The 21,446-nt window shown below is 37.0% G+C and overlaps 1 protein-coding gene across 5 annotated transcripts in view; it reads left to right on the top strand.

Moving 5' to 3' along the window:
• The window catches only part of Dync1i1 (dynein cytoplasmic 1 intermediate chain 1), a 293,572-nt gene that overhangs the window by 35,555 nt on the left and 236,571 nt on the right, over positions 1-21,446 (top strand). For 2 of the 5 annotated variants that reach the window (XM_078040389.1, XM_005331795.4), the window contains exons 3-5: positions 2,091-2,205; positions 5,116-5,257; positions 19,661-19,720. In XM_078040389.1, the coding sequence (XP_077896515.1) occupies positions 2,091-2,205; positions 5,116-5,257; positions 19,661-19,720 (317 nt within the window). The remainder of the gene's footprint in view (positions 1-2,090; positions 2,206-5,115; positions 5,258-19,660; positions 19,721-21,446) is intronic. The other 3 variants (XM_005331796.4, XM_005331801.4, XM_005331798.4) reach the window with 3 other exon arrangements.

Genomic DNA, 21,446 nt, shown 5'->3' with positions numbered 1-21,446 from the left:
AATGAAATGCCCTAAGTTTGTTCAAAAGCAAAAGATTAGGCAGATCTTTTTCTATTTTCTCTATTAGGACTTCTCAGTTTCATTTCTTACTGATACTCTTGTCCTTTAATACATTTTTGTTGAAAGAATGAGGGAAAATTAAATATATCTTTGATGCTAGCACCTGGAAGTGGGTTTGTTGTGAGTGCTGGGTCTTTAGATGTCTAGGTGTTTTGGTCTAATGCTGGTATTGTAAAAGAGATTCCAGGGTGAGATATATAATTGATGGGAATCAGCCTAAATGATGTATAGATCTAAGATTCTATAATTGTTAAAACAATACTCACCAAAGGCAGATAACTGATGCCTTTATTCAGCACATCTTTATTGAGTATTTACTATGTGCTAGGCCCTGATCCAGATGTGAGCATATTGTAGTGAACAAAGCAATCAAGTGCCTGTTCTCAGTAAAGCTGACAGTTCAGTTATGGCTAAACGCTTTGTTGTAACAACGCACTATTCTACATTGGATTCTGAAGACAAATTTCACTTTATTTTATTTGTCTTTCAGTAGTTGCTCTGGTAATCCCCTTTTCTTTTATTTCCCTCTTTCTTCCTCCCACCTTTTGACTTTCTGACAAATGTGGATAGTGATCCTTCCTCTGCAGCATCCTCTCATCTCAGCTTTGTCTCCACCTCTGTTGTATACAAACATTGGAGCTGCTTTGGTAGTTTAAATGTTTCAATTGGAAAAGAAGATGAACTTTAATATCTTTACTGGTAATGTGCCATTTCAAAATCTGAGCTTATGTGAGAGGCTAAAATTCTCTAGTAGTCTCTTTAGCAGTTATTGGCCTACATAACAACAGTTTTCTCTCTAATGACAGACTTAAAAACTATGTGTGCATTTTAAGCCCAAAGTGAATAATAACAGAAGCGTTGGGTCCAGAGCCAAAGATGCACTTAGCTTATAATCAGGGTATAGGTTACCATCTGGGGATAAGTCAAAGCTTTCATGAACTCTTTCTACTTCAGATGCCAAGATACGAATTATACTTTGTATGTCTGGTGGAGATAATGTACCTGTTAGGTTGCCCAACTTGCCCTGGAGAAGGGATGTCTGATCACTGGATAGTTGTGGTTTCTGAAAAGCTTGAAGACAGCTTCACTCCTGTAAGCTCACAAAACTTTCTTGCAAGGTATCTACACATCAATGTTCTCATGTTGGAGATAGAGGGAAATAGCTCCTCTGGAGTAATAATTGTGTTTTTAAAAGGAGGAAAGACCTGGAATTTTAAAATTTCTCCCAGAATACCTCTGTTGATCTTCATTAAATTGCATTTTAAGTTGTCATGATTTTGTAAAAACTCAAACCGGGCATATAATCTGATTTAAGGATGCCCATGTGGTGTGTGTTAGGCAGAATTCATGAAAGGAATTCCTAAAGGATTTTTTGCACTGTATTTTTCTATATGATAATTTTGTTCTTTAAGTTAACATGTCAAGTGGAATCCTAATATATCAGAATCAAGTATCAAGATTTACAGCACTGTTTTATTGTTAAGTCTGTATTGCCTTTTGAGAGTTTAACCCACTGTATTTTAAACCACCATCAGCTTACACTACCAGTACAAATAGTGTAGTGTACAGCTATAGATTTTCATAAATAACTTTATTTTTCATCCAAATTCCAAGAATTGCTGTTTCCACAATCCCAAACAGGGGGCATGAATTTTATAAATATATACTCATAAAGAACTGATGTCCCAGGAGGGACAAGGAGGTCTAAACAACATACAGAATTCTTTTTGAAAAATCCACAGCCCCAGTCAGAAATAGTTGGCTTTGATGGTTTCTTTCAAAACTGGACAAGAGAAACTTTGATGCCATAGGGTAGAGATGGGAGAAAACTTTCAATCAGGAGAGAACAATGGGTCAGTAATTATTAAATGAGCAGTTGCAGTATTTTTTTCATCCTTTATACATTTGAGGGAATCTATTAGGGCTTTTGCCTGGATTCTCTGCCTGGCATTTCCCACTTTCTGTTTCAGCCAGGAAAAGTACACATTTAGTGATGTTTAACTTTCCTTACCGACATCCATGCTTTTTAGGCGGATCTACAGCAGAAGAAAGAACCTGTTCAAGATGACTCTGATCTGGATCGAAAACGACGGGAGACGGAGGCTTTGCTCCAAAGCATTGGTATTTCGCCGGAGCCCCCTCTAGGTACTTAACAGAGCTTTGTGCTACTATTTCTCAAATTGAACTTGAGTAGGATATACCATGTCCAACATTTACTATTCGTTTATGTCTTTAGCTTTAGTATTTTTATTTTTAAGTAATTCTATGGTTTATGGTTCAGGGTGCATGCATTTTTGGAATTGAGGGGGCTGGAAGGAGATGGGAGGAAAGGTTGTAGAGTCATCAGCAATTTGCTGTTTATTGATGAATCACACGGTCGAACTTTGCCATTGTGTTATTATTAGATTATTTTGTTACTTGTTAAATGAGTTGCCACTTGGGAAATATGAGAAATCTTGGAATTTATTTTTTATTAAATTGTTCTTCGTTTTCGCTGATGAATCCCAACTTCTCTTTGCCTCTCTAAATGCTGTGAATCTTCCTTAAAATCCACAACCACGGCAGGCATAGAGTTATTTTATGATGAAAATAGATCAGTGGGAAATTTGAAGAGAATTTATAATGGTGGCAGATCAGCAGCTAATGAACAAGTTTAAATTTATCTGACTCTCTCAAATACCTTGATTTCATTTCTAATTGGCATTCTCACCTCAGTACCCTCCTCCAACTCATTCATTCCTAGTTGCTTGTCCATGAACTCCCTATCACTAAGGTCTGCATATTGAACTATTTGTTTCCTTTGTGTTAAAGATAACTGTGCATGTGCTTATTCTGTCATTTACCTATATACCCTTCATGTAATAAATTATTTTATTTTTCATTAATCCTTTTATTTTTCATATAATTAAGAGTTACACTAGGGTGTCTGTAAAACTACATGTTACCCAATATAGGAAAAAAAACTTTTAAAATAATACTTGGAAATAGATACAATATCAGATCTGTTTAAAATATTTAATTGTCTTCTAATTCTATCACTGACTTTTATATTAAAATAAAATTTCATTTGTTTCCATAGTAATATAAAATAAGAATAGAAATAATCCATGTGCAACAAATGCTCCTAACAATATGAATAAGAAAAGACTATGGCCAGGTGTGGTGGTGCATGCCTGTAGTCCCAGCACCTTGGGAAGCTGAGGCTTACCCTCTGACTTAGGAAGATTGCGAGTTCAAAGCCAGCCTCAGCAAAAAGTGAGGTGCTAAGCAACTCAGTGAGACCCTGTCTCTAAATAAATTACAAAATAGGGCTGGAGATGTGGTTCAATGGTCAAGTGTCCCTGAGTTCAATCCCCAGAACTGCACCCCCCCCCAAAAAAAGAAATAAAAAGTCTATGTAATCCTACAAATTCCTAAGTATCTCTTGGTATAATTTAATGCATACATGTAAAACTGAAATACTACTAAAAAACATTTGTACTCAATCTCAATTTGTAGTAGATAAAATCATGTGTCTGAAAATGAAATAATAATCCTTAATAAAATTAGATTATTTTTTTAGCTTCTTTATGTCTTATAAGATGTAACCAAGGGATTATTTGAGTGATGTACCATCTTTGAGAAGCTGGAAAACTTCTTTGAACTAAGATGATATGTGACATAAATCAGACACTTTGCAATCAGTTATATTTGTACCTCAAAATAGTCTTTGAAATGCTGTTGCTATGTCAACACCAGTTAGACACAGTAGTGGTAGATCCTGTTTTCCTGTGCCCTATATAAAGCAAATAATTAAATTTTAAGAACAAAACAGTTAACCAACCTTAAACCATAACCAACTTCTCAACTGTTCCTCCAAGCCTGCTAAGGGGCCCTGGCAAGGCTCAACCCCATTTTCATTTTTTGCTGTCTCTTTGGCTTACCCTCTGACTTAGCATGGAGGATAATTGGTGAATTAATTGTGGAACCACATGAAAATTCCCAGCTTCTTGACAGATCTGCCATTGTGCTATAGGATTTGGACAAAATAGTTAAGTCCTTTACCCTATTAAATAAATAAAAGGAAATTGCACATGATTGAAACCAAATGGAAATCTACATTTCTGTATTGAAGTTTCTTTCTGCCCATATGGCTTCTTTGGCTTGTGCGATATTAAGAACCCATTGAATCATCTGGCCTGGAGCCATCTTGGCTATTTGGTACCACTTCTCTCTGAAGGACATTTGGCATGTATCTGAAGGATGGAGAAGAAAAATACACTTTCATTTCCTTTAGTTCTCTCTTATTATCCTTGCTCTCAGATTTTTCAGCTCGTGCCAACCTTGATCCTTGAACTTTTTCCTCCTGTCTTCAGAGCAGCCGTTGACTTCTGGGCCCACAGCACTGCCTCTTAGGGCTGCCAGAAACAAAGGAAAAAAGTCCCAAATGCAGTAAATGGTACAATAGGATGAAACTATTAATTAAGTGTAAAAATAAAGCAGCCTGGAATTTTCCTTTGTTTTGCGAAGGATTTTTAAATTACCAGGTTCAAATTTACCCTTCCTCTCTGTCACTTTGTCTTTAGTGGCAGAGTAGTTTATATGCCACCAGTAATATATTTCCCTCCCTATGCAGACATAGGGCTGATTTTCTGACTTTCCTTAGCCATTTAAAATCATTCAGGATCACATATTTCATGATCTTTTAAAGTTTTATAGACACCCCATTTTATTTTTTAATAGGTCACATCTATACTAACAAAATAAAGTGAAGAATTGGAATTATCTGGATAATTCATACAAGAGAGATATTTGACTTGAATTATCTGGATAGCCGTTTTGATTCTCCATTTTACTTTGTTAGGGTGGACATGGCCTCAGAATCCCCAAGTCAATTCTGTCTAAATTCATTTCAAATTTTAATTTCCAAAATGAAAAATTCACTTGACTTTCTTCCTTTTCTTTCCTTTTCTTTTCTTTTTTCTTTTTCTTATCCCATCTCAATCTCTCCTGGCCATACAACCACTTTAATTTGGGCCCATTTGTTTTGATTTGTCTGACACTGCTCTTCACCAGTGCAGCCGTTGCATTTTTTAACATGGGATACCTGTTATTTTCATTATTTAGTCCCAACCCCTATGTCTCCCTCCTCGAAATCAGTGAGCACCCCCAGTGAAGCTGGAAGCCAAGACTCAGGCGACCTGGGGCCACTAACAAGGTAAGAATTGTCCCTTTGAAAGACAAGGGTGGGATCCCGAGGACATAAAACCGCACTGTTAAAACACTGTCAAATGTGCATGCATCTTCAAGTGTGCTGGGTCATTTGTTTAAATTCGTGCTAGCTGCTAGCTTTAGTGGCGTAGCAATGATTTTGAACACTAGAAGTGATAAGCTGATATATCATCCTTCTTGGAGTCAGAGTGGGCTAATTTAGGGCCATGTGTCTTTCTTAGCCAACATAAACATTCCATTAGTTTAGGACTAAAAGAAGCAGGAAAGGACTGAAGGTAAATTGAAGGTATAGCCAGCTTTTCATTATTCACTATTCTGCTTTGGTTAACTATAAATTTAATTTTTCAAACATCTTGTCATTTGCTTAATAGAGTTGACTAATTTGAGAATTCAGTCCCCACAGTGTTGTTGTTGTTAAAAGGACTGACTGTTTCTGTTCAGTGAATCGGTTGCCAAACTTTTATTACACCATCAATATTCATAGATTATATAACTTCTGAGTGAGGCTTTAGACGTCCTCTAATTTGATCACCCAAGGGATATTTGAAAGGTAGAGATGTGAAAGGAGAAAAGAAGTTTCATTAATACAGATGCAGTCATGATAACTCTCTTAATCTAATTGCCTTTACCAGAATTCACACTTGCGGGTGCCCATAGGTAGGTAATATAAGTGGGTGTGGGGTGAGGCCTGTAGCAGCTGGTTAGCAAGTACCCCTTTTAAGAAGGCCAGGTGCCTCCTGATGGCTCAAGGTGATTTTGATCACCTGGAAATCTGGACCCAAGTTTTCCACATCTTCCAGTTTTCACCAGAATTCATGCATTAGGTGTTGAAGCATCGAATGTTAGTAACATTTGGTAAAAGCAGTTATGGGTCAGATTTGGCCTGAGAGCTCTCAGTTTGTGACCTCTCGCTTTGACCTTTAATTTTTAAAAGATCTTTAAATACTTTAATCAAGCTTCAGATAAAGGAAGAAACAGCCATTCTCAGCAGTGCTCTTCTAACAAATCAGCCTTTTAGCTCAGCAATGCACCTTTGGAACCTTATCTACCTGACAACATTTGCCACCATATGTTACTGAAGGAGAGTTACAAATTTTTTATTTCTCCTTTTTCATCTAGTGCATTATCATAAGTGTATTCTTCTGAAAGCACGTTGCTTGCATAGAGACCTAGGCAATTTAGAAGACAAAATCATAGATGTGAGGATACCAGTAGTCTAGGCTTTTTTTTTTTTTTTTGCCTTATAGAAACCAACATATAAGACAATAATTCTTTCACCCGTATCTGCCTGTTGATGTGCTTCAGACTTGAATATTCTGTTTTGATAAGGCCTTTCAAAACCAGTAGACACTATTTTCCATTTGAGAAAAATGAAAGTAGTCTTTGGGAGCATAAAACTGGTTTATTTTAGCAGCTGCTTTTACGATCTGGGGCAGCATATGGCTTCTGTCATCTTTTGCTTTGAACATTTTTCAAAAGGTCTTTGAGGGGGAAAATAATAATAACACAGTTGTATCGGATCTAACATCTATTCAAGAGCTGGCATAATATAATCATGTTCCTTAGGGGGTCCATTGGCCTATCATTAAGTTAACATAGTTGACTGTTTCTACACAATGATCGTTGGGTGTCATTACTGCTTAGCTTCAAGGGGTGAAGTTGGCAGCATTAAATTCTATTACTGACTTCACTCACAGTTGATGAGCCCTTTTGAAAAACTTTCTAGAGACAACTGACCTACGCTGTTAATACTCTGGGGACAGTAGCAATTATTCCTTCTCAGAGAACATCACTCTTCATTTATTTTACTTCCCTGTAAGATGTCTTTCTTAACTTAGTGAATCACTTTGAAAGAAGGGCCGTTCACTCCCACCCCACACAAACTCCAACGAGTTTTATTTCTTCATGGGAAAGTTCCGGCAAGAGTGAGTAACTAGAAGTCAGTGAGTAAATCTCTTGCTAAGTGCAGGTTTCACAGGACTGCAAGAAACTTGGCAGTGGGAAAATGACAGTTTTCAGAAAAACTGAGCACAGTTTGCTTGAGAAGAATGCACTAGGAATAGCTCAGTAAAACTTGCCCTTGTTTTGAACTTAGGAGAATTCCACTCAAATTTATGATTTTGCCTTAATAACACAGATATGAGAATAAAATTGCAGCAGAATTTATTCTGGTTTTAAAAAACCCACTTAGAATGTCTTTTTATGTAGAAGTAACATCTTTGAAAACAATTACTATTAACTTTAACACTTCATAAAACCTGAGGCTTAGAAAAGAGCTTGGAAAGAGCTATGAATATAATTCTGTAGTCAAAAATTGGCTGCTGTGTGTGGAATGTGGACTCTTAAAAAAAGGAAAATCTTTCAGAAGATAACTTAGAAGTCAAATTAACACATCTGGTTATACCTAAAGCTGCACATAAATTCTGTCATTCACCCACTAACACTTCAAACCCAAACTAAGATTTTTTTTTTTTTTTGGAGAGCCAAAATTGGCAAACATTTCTTTTAATACTTATGACTAGTTAATCTGTAAATTAGCGTGTTTCATGTATCCTATTAGAGAGAAAATGTTCAAATAGTGCTTTAAAAACAGAAAGTATAACAAAATCTCTTTCAATGATTTTAAAAGCACTTGAGTCAGTGTTTTGAGTAGAAATATTTAGTAATTTTTAAATACATTAGTATGATTTAATTTTTAAAAATTTAAAACTTTAAGTGTCATGATTTGTTTTGCAATTTCTGCTTCTTTATAACCTACTTCATTTACAACTTGTGTTTGTGGTATTTTTCTCTTTCTCTTGATCAGTTGTGGTAGAATCAATTAATCTTTGCACAGTTAATCATAATGGGCAAAGAACAAGCTCTTGGATTAAAAGAATAAACTTTTATTAACAAAACACTTGGAAGGCAAGTTTTACTTATAAACATAAATTTTAAGATCCCTTAATATACTATATTCAACTGGAATCCAATACAATATGAAGAGGATTCTATGCTATGATTAATAGGTAATAGATTTAAGTTACAATATTTTAGTAAAGTGTGTTATCATAATTCAGCATAGAAAAAGGTGCAAGTAACCATTGCAATATATACTTATATTATGCCTGAGAAATTTGAACATACTCTTATATTTTAAAACTTAACAATCCAGGAATAGAAGTATGGTTCTTAGCATGATAAAGAATAGTACTCAGAGACCAATAGCTCATATTTCTATGCACAAGAATGTAGGATTAGCTCTCTATAGCCTTTGAAGAATAATGGCTTCTGTTTAACTGAATCCATACCTCTTTCTTGGGAAATGATGAATTCCTGGAGACTAGACACTAAGTCGTATTAGAAGTTGTATCCATAGGGTGGGCTTTTGATGTATGTTTATTGAATGAATGAACGATCATCCTTCTCCTTCATAGATGTGGTCAGGGAAGCACAGAAAGAATTAGTAATTTTCTCAGGTTCACACAGAACATAGTTACAGTGATAGGTTTTAACTTAGGCAGATTGATTTGAGTTTTCATAATCTATATCTCTGCCCTATATTATCACCAATAATGATTGATATAAATGATGCATGACCTGCTGCATAAAGTTATTATGAGAAGCAAACAAATTAAAACCAGCAAAATGTTTGAAAGCATGGTATGCAGCAAGTTAATGTGAATTTTAGTTATTACTATTAGTAGTAGTCTTTTTTTTTTAAATACTTTTTAAAAAAAGTTTTCCAATGGAAGGAGATCTTCTTTAGATTTTTCTTGTGGAACATATCAGTATCATTTACAAATTTGATAAGCATACCTATATTGTTATTCAGTAATAATGCAAAAAATGTTGAAGGATGAGGCCAAAGACAGATTATAGTCTATGTCCCTAGAGACCACTTTCTGGGTTGCTCAGCATTTATTCACAAACCAGATATTCAACCAGAAATGAGTCTATTTAAATGATGATCACTGAGCTCACGTTTATTCTTTCCTTTACATGTATGGCTCATGGGGGACTTTGCACCAGACTCTTCTCTTGTTTGGTTGGGATTTCTCTAGGGTTCACAGAAACACAGACTGAAGAAACCTAGAAATGCTTATTGATCTCATAAAGTTTGCCCGAACACTAAGACATAGGCTGCACTATGTCTCAAACCAGATTCATAAGGGAAAACCTTCAAGATTAATTCAAAGATAAGCATTTCTTGATGTGATAGCATACTGTGCAATCCCCTCTTACAATACTAAATATCAGAAGGAGCAATTTCTGACATTTGCTTTTGATAAGAAGTGGCATGGGGGGCTTGGATTGTGGCTCAGTGGTACAGCACTTGCCTAGCATGTGTGAGGTACTGGGTTCGATTCTTAGCGTCACATAAAAAAAATAAATAAAATATTTAGCTGTAGATGTGTCCATCTATAGCTAAAAAATATTTTTTAAAAAAGGAGTGGCATGAGGCTGGGCATGGTGGTGCATACCTATAATCCCAGCAACTTGGGAGGCTGATGCAGGAGGATCGCAACTTCAAAGCCAGCCTCAGCAACTTAGCAAGGCCCTAAACAACTTAGCAAGACCCTGTCTCATAATATAAAATAAGAAGGGCTGGAGATGTGGCTTAGTTATTAAGTGCCCCTGGGTTCAATCCCTGGTACCAAAAAAAAAAAAAAATAGAAATAAAGAAATGGCATGAGTGTGGTAATAAAAATGATTTCTACTTTGTTCATTTGACTATCTGTAGTTCTAACAGTATCATTAAGGTCTGTTTCTCATAGAAACATTCAAGCTCCCAACATTTTATTTGTAATAATCTGATTATTCCTGAAGCAATACTTATATATTTCATACAATTAGAAAATATAAACGAGTCAAAGAACATAAAAACATCCTATGCCTACCATCAGAGATGAGCACTCTCAATACCAAACTATATATTCTTTCATATAATCTTTATATCATCATATATATGATAAATGGCATCTGACTGTGCACAGTATTAACCTGCTTTTCTAGTCAAATGTCTCTATTTTGGTTTCGATGTATATTCACCTTATCTAATGACACCATTTTCAAATTTCCCCAGTTGCCTCTCACATAGTCCTGTCATTTTTACTATTTATTTGTGTCCTCCCAATTATCAGCATGTGTTAGCCAAAAATCCTTAAAGCTGTAGGATTTCTCTAGGGAGGTGAGACCCTTCCTTAGGGAACTTCAAATGAGCAGATGGACAGATGTCTTCTGAGCCACTGTGTGGACACTCAGGTACCAAAGAAAAGCCGAAGAGGTCATTTAGGCCTTCAGCTTCACTCCAGATGCGGATTCAGGGGTGGAAGGAACAGTTTCCGCATTAGAATCTGTAGAGTTAATAATCAATTCTTGTTGACAGAACATTGAAATAAAGTTCATATGTTTGTTTGTTTGTTCAGCCTTTCTCTGGTGAACACTCAAATAAGGAGATTAGATTGGCCTAGAATAAGTTGTTTGTGGGGAACTTGTGCTGGCTGCATGTAGACACCACTTTCTTTTCTGGGTGTCCTCAGGAGAAGAAAATTCTCAGGGTCACATTGGCCTCATACCCAACAGAAAACCCGAATTTTTGTCCTTCTCCGCAATCAGATTCTGCAGGACTCTCTGAAAGCCTCAGAGAACTTTTGACAGACTTTGTGAAAACACCATCAACTTCCAAGATAGATGAATAGGAATCTAAAGGGAGGGCATTAGAGAGTGATTTGTAATAGTGAAAAATTAAAATAAAATCATGCATGACTATGGAGAAATTGAATGAGACTATTAAATTTTTTTATCAAAAATTTCAAGTTATCACTATGGAAAGAGAAGTTGGCAGAATGCCCCCAGCTTAATTGGACTTAAGGGTGACTAAAGATACTGATTCAAGGTTGATTAAAAATCACTGTGTTTGAAAAATAAGATACAATTTACACTATAGTATTTTCTCTTTTTGTAGCACAGTAACTGATTGGTTCCAAATTTTTCTTATCATCCTGTCTTCAGGCAGAAGGTACTATATATACCCATACGGTTCTACTAACAAAGTTAGCATCTGTTTTAGCAAGGGGAGGCTGAGCATCCTTCTAGAGAAACTGTTGCTTGGCAGCAGGACTCCGTGTAAGATTGGAGGAAAGCATTTCCTCATCCTAAGATGGAGTCCTACATTTCCTTTTGAATCCAGCACAGATGGACTTCCTATATGGCTTAGTATGGCCCAAATTGGAGCCTGTGTTATGGCTCAGGGTTAGCCAACAGAGGGAATATTCTCATATAGTAAATTAAGAAAATGACCTATTCAAAAAGGATCTGATATAAGTGTGCATTGCACAGTCCCAATTTTATCTCTCACATAAGCAAAGTTTTGCCAATATCTTTGTCGGTCCTAACAAAAGAAATAATTGGATCCGAGAGAGGTAAAACATTAACTCATTATTTAAATACCATTCTTACTTACTTGACATAATTTTAATTAATGTGACAGATTGATATGATGGATTTGAAATGGTCTTATTATTCACTGTTTTACTTTTGAAAATGGCATTTAAAAAATCAGATATTTGGGGAGGACACTAATTAGAGGTTTTATGTTTGGTACTATGCTCATATTGGTTCCAAACATTTTTCTTGTCTGATTAATGGCTAATGACTTATTTGACAGAGAAGACATGTGGAACAAGGGTTCAGCAGATCAGTGGAACACAGGAAAGTTCTGTGTCCTGCCCTCCACTGTCTTTCCATCTTAGTAATGAAAGACCATGCAAAGTTGGCTCCAGGGCATTGACTAAACTTGCTATGTTAACTTGGTAGAAAAGATGGCTGGGCTTCTTTTTGTTCTCAGTACAAACCAGCAATATTGTGAATATTTTAGAGATGAACTTTCATTCATCAGTATGGAAGTGAGTCTGAAAATTCTCCTAGAACCATGTAGTGACATCATGCCACATGCCACACAAGACAAGTTTCTTGCTAAGTGCTTTGGTGAATGTTAAGAAGTCAGACAGACATGCCCTGATTTTTTTTTCATTTTTAATGAAGAAAATAATAGCTATTTTTTTTTTGGAACCCACTTCCCTTCATACTTCATTCTCCTCGGTAGGAGAGGCAGGTAAAAATCATTCCCTTGTTCACTCGTTCCTCTGTTTGTTCAATAAATAGTTGAGAAGTTATTGCCTAAAGACATTGCTAGCTCTTCAAGAAATACAAAGGTAAGGAATTATTCTTACTTCCAGAAAGCCTCCATCTTGTAAATGGTCAAATGTAATTCGAAACCTTCTAATAAGAGGTTGTTTTTTACTTAAGTGTACTCGTAGACATGAACAATAATGTCATAAACAATTATTCCCAAATCACCTACAATAAATTTGTAGTAAATTCACATTGGACAAGTGATTTTAATTCATACCTATCCTCCATAGACTTTTGATGAAGTGTTTATTGACTCACAAGACTGTGTGTGTGAGTGTGTGTGTAGCCTGCAGAAAACTGGGTGAGATCATATAGATGAGTGTAGGAATAAGGACACAGCTGAAAGCAAGGAAGTTTCTTGTCTCGAGAGAACCAAGCATGTTGGCCAGGTTGCCTGAAGGTGGACTGCTCTAGAGAAACTAAGGGCAGTTATAGGAAATGAGGTTTAAGGTGAAGAACTCTCAAAAATAAGGCAGAAATCCAGTTACTGGTTTGAGGGCAAAAAATCAGTGTGAGTGTAGTAGTATATTTATTTGGCTTGCTGCTGAGATTCCTAGGCTTTGTGAAGTGCTTGTTACCTCTTATAAACCATCTTTAGACTATATTTAGACTTGGTTTTAATGCCCGATGTAGGTCTTCTACTGAAATCCAGTGTGTAATAGATTGGCAAATAAAATTGTGAAATAAGAGGCCCAAGTACTTCTCTACTTCATGTGCCATGGACAAGTTGCTTCTGAATGGTATTATTAAGGAGAAATATATTTGGAAAAAGCATTTGATCTGGGCCTTAAAGAATGCACATGTTTTGGAAAATTAGAGATGAGAGGAAGGCATTCCAGAAGGTAAGATGTAGAATGGATAATAAGGAGGCAGAAGAAGGGATGATTAGAGTCTAGGAGACTATTAAACCATTGAGGTAGTTGATACTTCTGGCTCAGATACCTGGCAGCTATTCACTGAATTCACTTGGGAACTTGTTATAAACACAGTTACCTAGATCACAAGTTTAAGATAAATTATGGGCCTCTTCATTGTTACAATATTTTCAAAATCTGAACGTTAGTTTTGGAAACCATTGGCCTGATAAGGATTGAAGGTCTAAACTAGGGTCATGGATGTAAGAAGAGAAAACAGATAAGGAAGGTAGGTGTACAGACAGAATTGTCCAACAGGCATTTGAAAAGGTGGAATTTGGAGCTCAATGGTGATGAGGATGTTGGGATTATTTTTTTGTGGAAGGTGTAATGGACATCTATGCAATTGCCTAGGGTTAGAATACAGAAGTGAAGGCAGAAGACATAACCCTGATTGGAGAAGGCCTATCTCTATGAGAAGAAAAGAGTAAAGACCTCACCAGAATTATAGTGGGAAAAGGAGGAAAAGAAACAAGAGTCTCAGGGACAAGGAAACAAAAAGAAAGAACACACCGTGAAGGAGCTAATAGTGATCGGCAATAGAGAGATAAAAATTGAGGAACAAGAATTGCCCATGGAATTTGATGATATGAAAGTTGTAATCATCATTATCATCATCGTTGTCATATTTTTGTTTTGTTATTACTGATGATGTTTTATTTTTGCAGCCTGAGTTCCTGGCATTAAAACCAATCCATGAGTAATTCAATTATTGTGGTTCCTGCTATACAATGGCATATTGCTTCCCTCCAAAACTGTACTAATTAAAATGTCACTAGCAATGTAGGAGAGGGTCCCAACCACATTTAGTGTTGGCATTATAAATGACCGAGTTTTTAGATACTGTCTTCCAAATGTTTATTGGACATCTCTTTCTTTCTAACCAATACCCAGAAAAGGTAAGAGCGAAATATTTTTTAGGGGAAAATTTTAAGGCTTTCTACTCTGAAGTCTAGTAAAGATGAAAAGAAGAATGGAAACCACCAAATTGCTGTTGGTAAGAGCAGAATACAAAGAAATGAAGGGCTCTGCAGAGGGCAACATACATGCAACCCACACAGCGTGTCTTTTGCTCTTAAATTATGCTTTCAACAGATGGCCAAGGATTATAATTTTTTGTTCTGTTTTGTTTTAAATTTTAACTTCTCTCTAACCGATAAATTGGAACTGAGCAAATAAAATTGGACCACTGAAGGGGAAATTTTATTAGTAGTTGGATAGTGAAGAATTGGTAAGGGGTTTAAAATATAAAGTTTTGTTAGTCTCTTAGTAGTTCACTGCTATCTTGAAGAATTTTGAGGGGGCTAGGGATATAGCTCTGTTAGTAGAGTGTTTGCTTTGCATGCATAAGGCCCTGGGTTCTAATCCCCAGCACCAAAAAAAAAAAAAAAAAAAAAACCGGGGGCTTTTCTATTCTTTTTTAAGAAGAAATATTGAAAAATATACTGACCCTCAAATTATAAACTGTTACATAGGAGACCCTCTTGGATGATATGCTAGAGAATATGCTACCTGACATGGTCAGGGTCAAATAAGTGATTTTTTTTTCATGGTATGAGAACATTCCATGCCTAGTATTTTAGTAAATGTGATCTTAATTGGTATGTTCATAAATGCTAATCCAAAAGTGGAACTGCAGAACCATAACAATGCTCCTTAGTTCAGAGTAGGTAAGGAATTACTGTTTTATCTAGCATCTGTGCAAACAGTAGTTCCCATATGAAAGAGATCAGAGTTCTTCTCTTAGACCCCAGAGAGTTAACCTGAGAAGTCAGATAAATTGATCAGAAAAGAGAAACAAGACTCATAAAATTAAGCTAATAAAACTAACATGGTTTCCCATTGAGGAATACTGGACAGAAATCAGAGAGAGAGAGAGAGAGAAAGGGAGGGAGGGAGGGAGGGGGGAGATGGAGAGGAAGAGGAAAAGGAGGAGGAAGAAGAGAAGGAGAAGTCTGTGTGGTCTTAGTAAGTGATGAAAACCTGGTGGAGGGAAAGCAGGTGGAAGCCACATTCAGATGGAATGAACTTATTATGTCCAAATCCTACTTCATCCTTCAAGATCCAGGTCAGATGGACTCTCCAAATGTATTAGAGAAAGTCTGTCTCCTAGCTGTGACATCCGAGGATGGTGAAAGTGCCTGGTGCAGGCCTGGCTGCCTGGTGCAGAGTAAACACAGTGAGATGAACTTACAGTTATCATTATCTTTAATCTTTTTATGGAATTATTTTTTCAGATAATATTTATTGACATTTTAAACTGCCATACAAGTAATAAAAACTACCCTCTTCCTGGTATATATTAATGGTTTTTCCGTGTCTCATTTCCTTTACTTAAAAGACACATTTTTAAGTGCAAGTCCCTCAGCATACCTGGGGTGCCACTTTATGTCATGTTTTGCTTTCTACCTTGTTCCACTAAACCATTTATATATGTTTTATCTCCCCATAAGAGCCGTAGTTTCCCTGAGAATTCTTTTAATCCTCTTTCACGGTGTTTTATACATCAAGCCCTTAATAGGTATTTCTCAAATAAGTAAATGAATGTCCTTATGAAAAATATTCTCTTCTCTGAATGCATAAATTGGGCCATTTCAGAAATGACTAAAAAATAGAACTAATCCTATAGTAAACAGATAGATTTGTATAAGAAAAGAATTTGTGATATTTACTTACAATTTCACTACTTCTTTTATGTTATAAATAAGTTTCCTGGAAAGAAAAACCATCTTTATATTTTCCATGATGCAGTTACTTGATGAAAAAAATGTCTGGAAAGTAAAATCTATGTCAATTGGTTAAATAAAATTATTCCAACCGGAAAGTGAAAGCAAAAAGACAGTATCCTGTAAAATACAGTATCCTGGATTTTAAAATATCAGAGAAGATCCGTAATGGCCTTCAGGCCTGCTTCTTCATTTTACTGGGGACAGAGGAGACTTGCCTGATGACACCACAGAGCCACACCTAGAATACAAACTCCTCACTCCTTGGCCCAGATGTGGTACTCTCTAAGAGACTACCATCTGCAGGGAAGCTCTCTACAAATTTGCACAGAAGTGAGCATGGCATACATACTCCTAGGCCATCCTTGGAAACCAAAACCAACCTTTGCTCATTTAATGTATTGGCTTTAAGTTCCTTAAAAAAAAAAGAAAGAAAAAAAAAGTGCATTCTGTGTGTTTCTGACCATGCCACAGATAATGGAAATATGAAAAGGAAATGAAACTAGCACACTTGATGGTGTCCTTGGCTTTACTCTTCACCCAAAGCTTGTTACTGACAATAACTATGATTTCTTTTATTGGATCATATATGTATGATGGGATGGGGTGAGGGTGTCACAGAGTCAGTTACTATATCACCTTTGCTGCTCTGGTTGAAAAACCGCAAACTCTAGACTACTAATCTTGAGACTTCTAAAGTGGGGGATTCTGATGGAATCACTGTTTTTGCTTAAGGGGACTATGAGTTCAGGTGATGTGGTCATTAAGTAACAGGACAACAGCCAGTCTGCCTGGGAGCCACCTGTCTTCACCTGCCTGGGAGAAGTGGAAAAAAGTCAAGAAAGGTCATATCATCTGAATCCTCAAGGCATACAGTGGGTCCAGGACCTGATCCCACCCCTTACAGGGGAATGCTTCTTACGGTCATCAAGAACCAGAGGCTGCTCTTCTGTCTGTAGCAGAAGAAGTGCCCTTAAATTTAATCCCCAGAAGTATGTGAACAGCAAGTATGAATTATTTTAATGGATTCTATTATTTCCACCATATGAACTGAAGTAAAGAAATTGGTTCCTGAACATGAAGAGCTACTTTCCTTGAGCAGAGCATGAATAAGAGCAATGGTCCTCACCCCTAGTTGCACACCAGAATCACCTGGAGGGTTTTCAGAATGACAGATGCCTGGATTCCACCCCAGACATTCTGATTTCATTGGTCTGGAGGTGGCCTGGGCTTCAGGCCAAGCTTGGGCAAATCATGAATTTAGATGCTGATGTAGTTGAACATCAGTGATGTTTTCTGTTTGCTGGCAACTGAGAGCAGTGGCTTAGCCTCGTCATTCTTTAAAGGTAGTCTGCCAGTCAGCTTTGTAAATATCACTTGGGAACTTATTAGAAATACAAATTCTAAGGCTCCACTCCAGATCTACTGAATCAGAATTTTGGGCATTGGGGGATCTAGCATTCCGTATTTTACCAAGGTCTTAAGGTCAGTTTGAGAACTGCTGATCTAGGCTAAGACCTTGGTACTCAAGGTGTGGTCCATAGACTGGCAGCATCTGCATCCCTAAACTTGTTCAAAATTCAGTCTGAAGCCATCCCAGACCTACTAGATCAGAATATACATTTTAACAATATTCTCAAGTATCTGTAGGTGCATTGAAGTTTGAGAATCACTGATTTAAGACACAGTGGCCAGTTCATGTTTCTCACTGGAGTTCAATTATCATCTTTCAGAGCTTTCAGGCAAGAAGACAAGAGCACAACCAAAGCTAATAAGGAAAGCTGTGAAAATTCATCCTGATCTCTGCAGGATGAGCTAATATGGGATCTGTTGTGTAGGTGGGGTGTTGACTCATAGAAACTTTTATAGTAGATAGAGTGGTCATGGTAGTAGTAAGAACAGCTACTGATTATGAAATGGTTGTTATGTGCTTTCTAGGTAGAATTCCATTTACCCCATAGAAAACCAGAGAAAGAATCATTCTTTCATTCAGCTAATATTGTATAATATAACCACATAGCCAGGTATAATTCTAGGCATATCCCTATAATACCCACCTCTACCATTGGGAGGCATAAATCCAGGTTCAGATAATGATGGTAATAAATGAACTGATATATAATAACATCATAAGTAAAATTGGGTACCATGAAGAAAGTAAGGCAGGGTAAAGGGGAAAAAAAATAGTGATAAAGAAGTCCTACTTGAGATCAGGTGGTGAAAAAGAGAAAGAAACTCTGAAGTGGCGTATGAGCCAAAATATGAAAGAAACAAACTCCTGAGCCCTGTAGACCTCCTATGGAAAAAAATATGAAGCAGGACACTGATGTTTGCATAGGAGGAGGGAGGAGAAGAACGGTTAGAAATAAGTTTGGATGGTAGCTGCAGGAAGATCATAAATTATCTTATAAGCCATGGTCAAAACCAAGAAAACTGAGCAAGTCTTCTCAAACTTCAAGGTGCCACGAATTACCTGGGGACCTTGTTAAACTGTAGTATGCAGTCAGTAATTGGGGGATGGGGACCTGTGTGTCTACATTTCCAACAAGCTCCAAGAGATGCTAATGCCATTGGTACATGGGCTACACTTTGAGTAAGCAAAAGAGGTACTGGAGCTGAGAACTTAACAGCATGCCAATGTCACCCAGCTGGTAAGTGACCGAGGCCAAGTGTGAATCACCCATGCTGACTCCAAAGTCCAGGCTGTCCATCTGTAGCTTCTCAGACAACCTCATGCCTGGTTCACCTGTAACTGATTCTGAGCAATAAAATTAAAGAGCCTCCCTGAGATTGGACCCTCATGTGCAATCTCTTATAGAAAAGTTGTTTATTCCTTCTTATTTGGAAGGAGAAATCCCAAAGGGAAATTGGATGCCCTGATGATCTGTGCTATCTCTTGTGAAATATTTAAAAGATGTAAGATGTAATGAAACCCTGGCATCTTAGAGACAAATGACGTTGCTGGTGACCATTTTGATGTACTCTCTATAGAAAAAAAAACAAAACCCCAAAACATGAAAACACATGAGTCTTGAAATCTAATGCATTTTATTTGTAGTAATGGACCTGAGGAAGCCAGTTATTCACCAGACACTGCAAGTTGTACTCCCTCCAACCTGACTTCCCCAGATGCTCCCATCCTGGCCCATTTGCACTTAGTCTTCTTCGCTGCATGGAAGATGGTTAAAGTTCCCAAATGTGAATGGGCTCTGAGGTGTCAGAGATGCATGCATCAGTTTAGCTGCTCAAGTCCTCAGACTTCAGTATAAACCAAAAACAAAGCCAGGATGGTTGGCTGTGTGCACAGAGTTTGAATACTTGGCTCTGGGCTTTCTTCCCTTAAAACAACCACACTTCCAATATCAGACGGATGTTCAAAGGGAATAAAAAATGGCTCCTTGCTTTCTCTCCTCACTGGATGATCACTGGGGGGGCCAGGGGGAAGGGAGTGGGGACATGTTCTGTGTGTGTATTGTATATGCTCCCTTGATGAATGACATGGTTTGGTTTGGTTTGTTGCCCTCCCCTTTTGTTAATTCTCTGTGTTCTTTTTCCTTTGTGCTGCACGATTAGGACCCTGCAGTGGGATACAGACCCCTCAGTGCTCCAGCTGCAGTCAGACTCAGAACTTGGGTATATGTCTGCTCTTTTGTTACTCCTTTTATTGTTTCTTTGCTACAGTTGTGTTGAAATGCTGGAGCTGCTGTTGCTCTTGTTTTTCTCCCCTTTTGTTGAATTCCCAGTTTGATAAGTTTATTTCCTTCTGTTAGTTTTCCTTATAAAGCTTTGAAGAAAGTCTCTCTTTGTGGAAAACACCACAAAAAGATGGCTTTTGATTTCCCCTGTTTATTCCTAGTATGGCAAGAAAACACTGCCCCCAAATCAAAATATGAGCACCTCGACCTACTAAAGGTGGGGGCACACAAGTTCTGTGATGGGAGATGCGTGTGACTTTGTCCTAACCACGGTTCCCCTTTACCAACAAGTGGCTGAAGGTTAATTTTCTGAAGATTGATATCAAAATGTTGTCTTATTTGTTTCCTTTCCTTTTCGTTCTTTGGAAAATTCATAATAAGTTATTAATTTGAATTAAATTTTGAATGGGTAGATTCCCACGGAATAAAATCATATTTTTTAATAGTTCTATCTTAAGATATCTCAAATATTTGATACTCTGTAATGACTTCTAATGATAATGTTTTCCGATGGAAATGCATTGTCACATGTTAAAAGATAGCTTCTCAGAGTTGAAAACTCATCCCCAAAGAACAAAGCACATTGGTATATCCCAGAAACTTGGTTTATTTCTAAGATTGAAGGTAGCTGGAGTCACACATGAAGCTATTCCCAGTGGGTGCTGGAACCAGCTCATTGTCAAGCTCGGAAGAATAGGTTGTGCCTTCTTGATCAGATCATCTCATAATGGCTATGGTAGAGTATATACAATACAGAAATTGATGAATGCTACACAGGGCTTGCTCCTTTCCCCCAAACTAGCTTTTATGCATTTACCAGCATACCACTGGGTACTTCCAATATGTGAACAGCAAATTTTATTATAGCATTTTATGAAACTATCTTTTTTCTTTCTAAATATAAAATAGTATGTGTCCAAGCAGGTATTTATTGCTTATTTATTTTGATTCCGGAGATTCCTGGACATGTATCTGGGTTTCTATCAATTTTAGTGCCTATTGTACGTGTGAAAGGAGGCTGAGGATCATCAGCTTCCACAGGAATCTACCCATTCTGCCTGTGTTCTTTTCTATATGCAAAAGTTCTTCCTTTTCTCACAACAATGCTATGTCAAGGAAATAGTCTTCCTAATACTTTAGTTTACTGACACACTGGTCTTTCTTTAAAATTACTAAAATTTTGGCTCTTTAGTTTTATAGTTTATTGTATGTTACATTTCAACTTATGTTATTTAAAATCAAAACATATGGTTTAAGTTAAAAAGAGAAACAATGCATATATAGTAAGTTATGTTCAGGAGAACCTCAAAATGCATTCTTTAATATATCACCATGTTAAATAAATAATAGAAGGGAGGAACTGGCAGAGATTATCCTATACACTTAAATTAGTGATTTTTAGAGGGATTGCAGCACTGCTAAATTACACTTGCTAATGTGGAATAGTTAGAAAACTTCCTATTTGCATCTGTTTTCCAAGCAAAATCTCACTATTGGCTTTGCATATTAAAACTTCAGACTTATTCCAGGGGGAAGGAATAGCTGTGACTACCACCTTGCCTGCCACAATTCACTTCAGAGTGGACTCAAGGAGAGACAGAAACATGAGATATTCTGCTTACCAACAGTGGCTTATCTTAGGGGGTTTGGAAGGAGTGTTCAGA

Source organism: Ictidomys tridecemlineatus, chromosome 2, assembly GCF_052094955.1.
Source record: "Ictidomys tridecemlineatus isolate mIctTri1 chromosome 2, mIctTri1.hap1, whole genome shotgun sequence".
In the NCBI taxonomy this organism is placed as follows: domain Eukaryota; kingdom Metazoa; phylum Chordata; class Mammalia; order Rodentia; family Sciuridae; genus Ictidomys; species Ictidomys tridecemlineatus.
The sequence above is the reverse complement of the archived record's forward strand: the minus strand, read 5'-3'. Positions and strand labels throughout refer to the sequence as shown.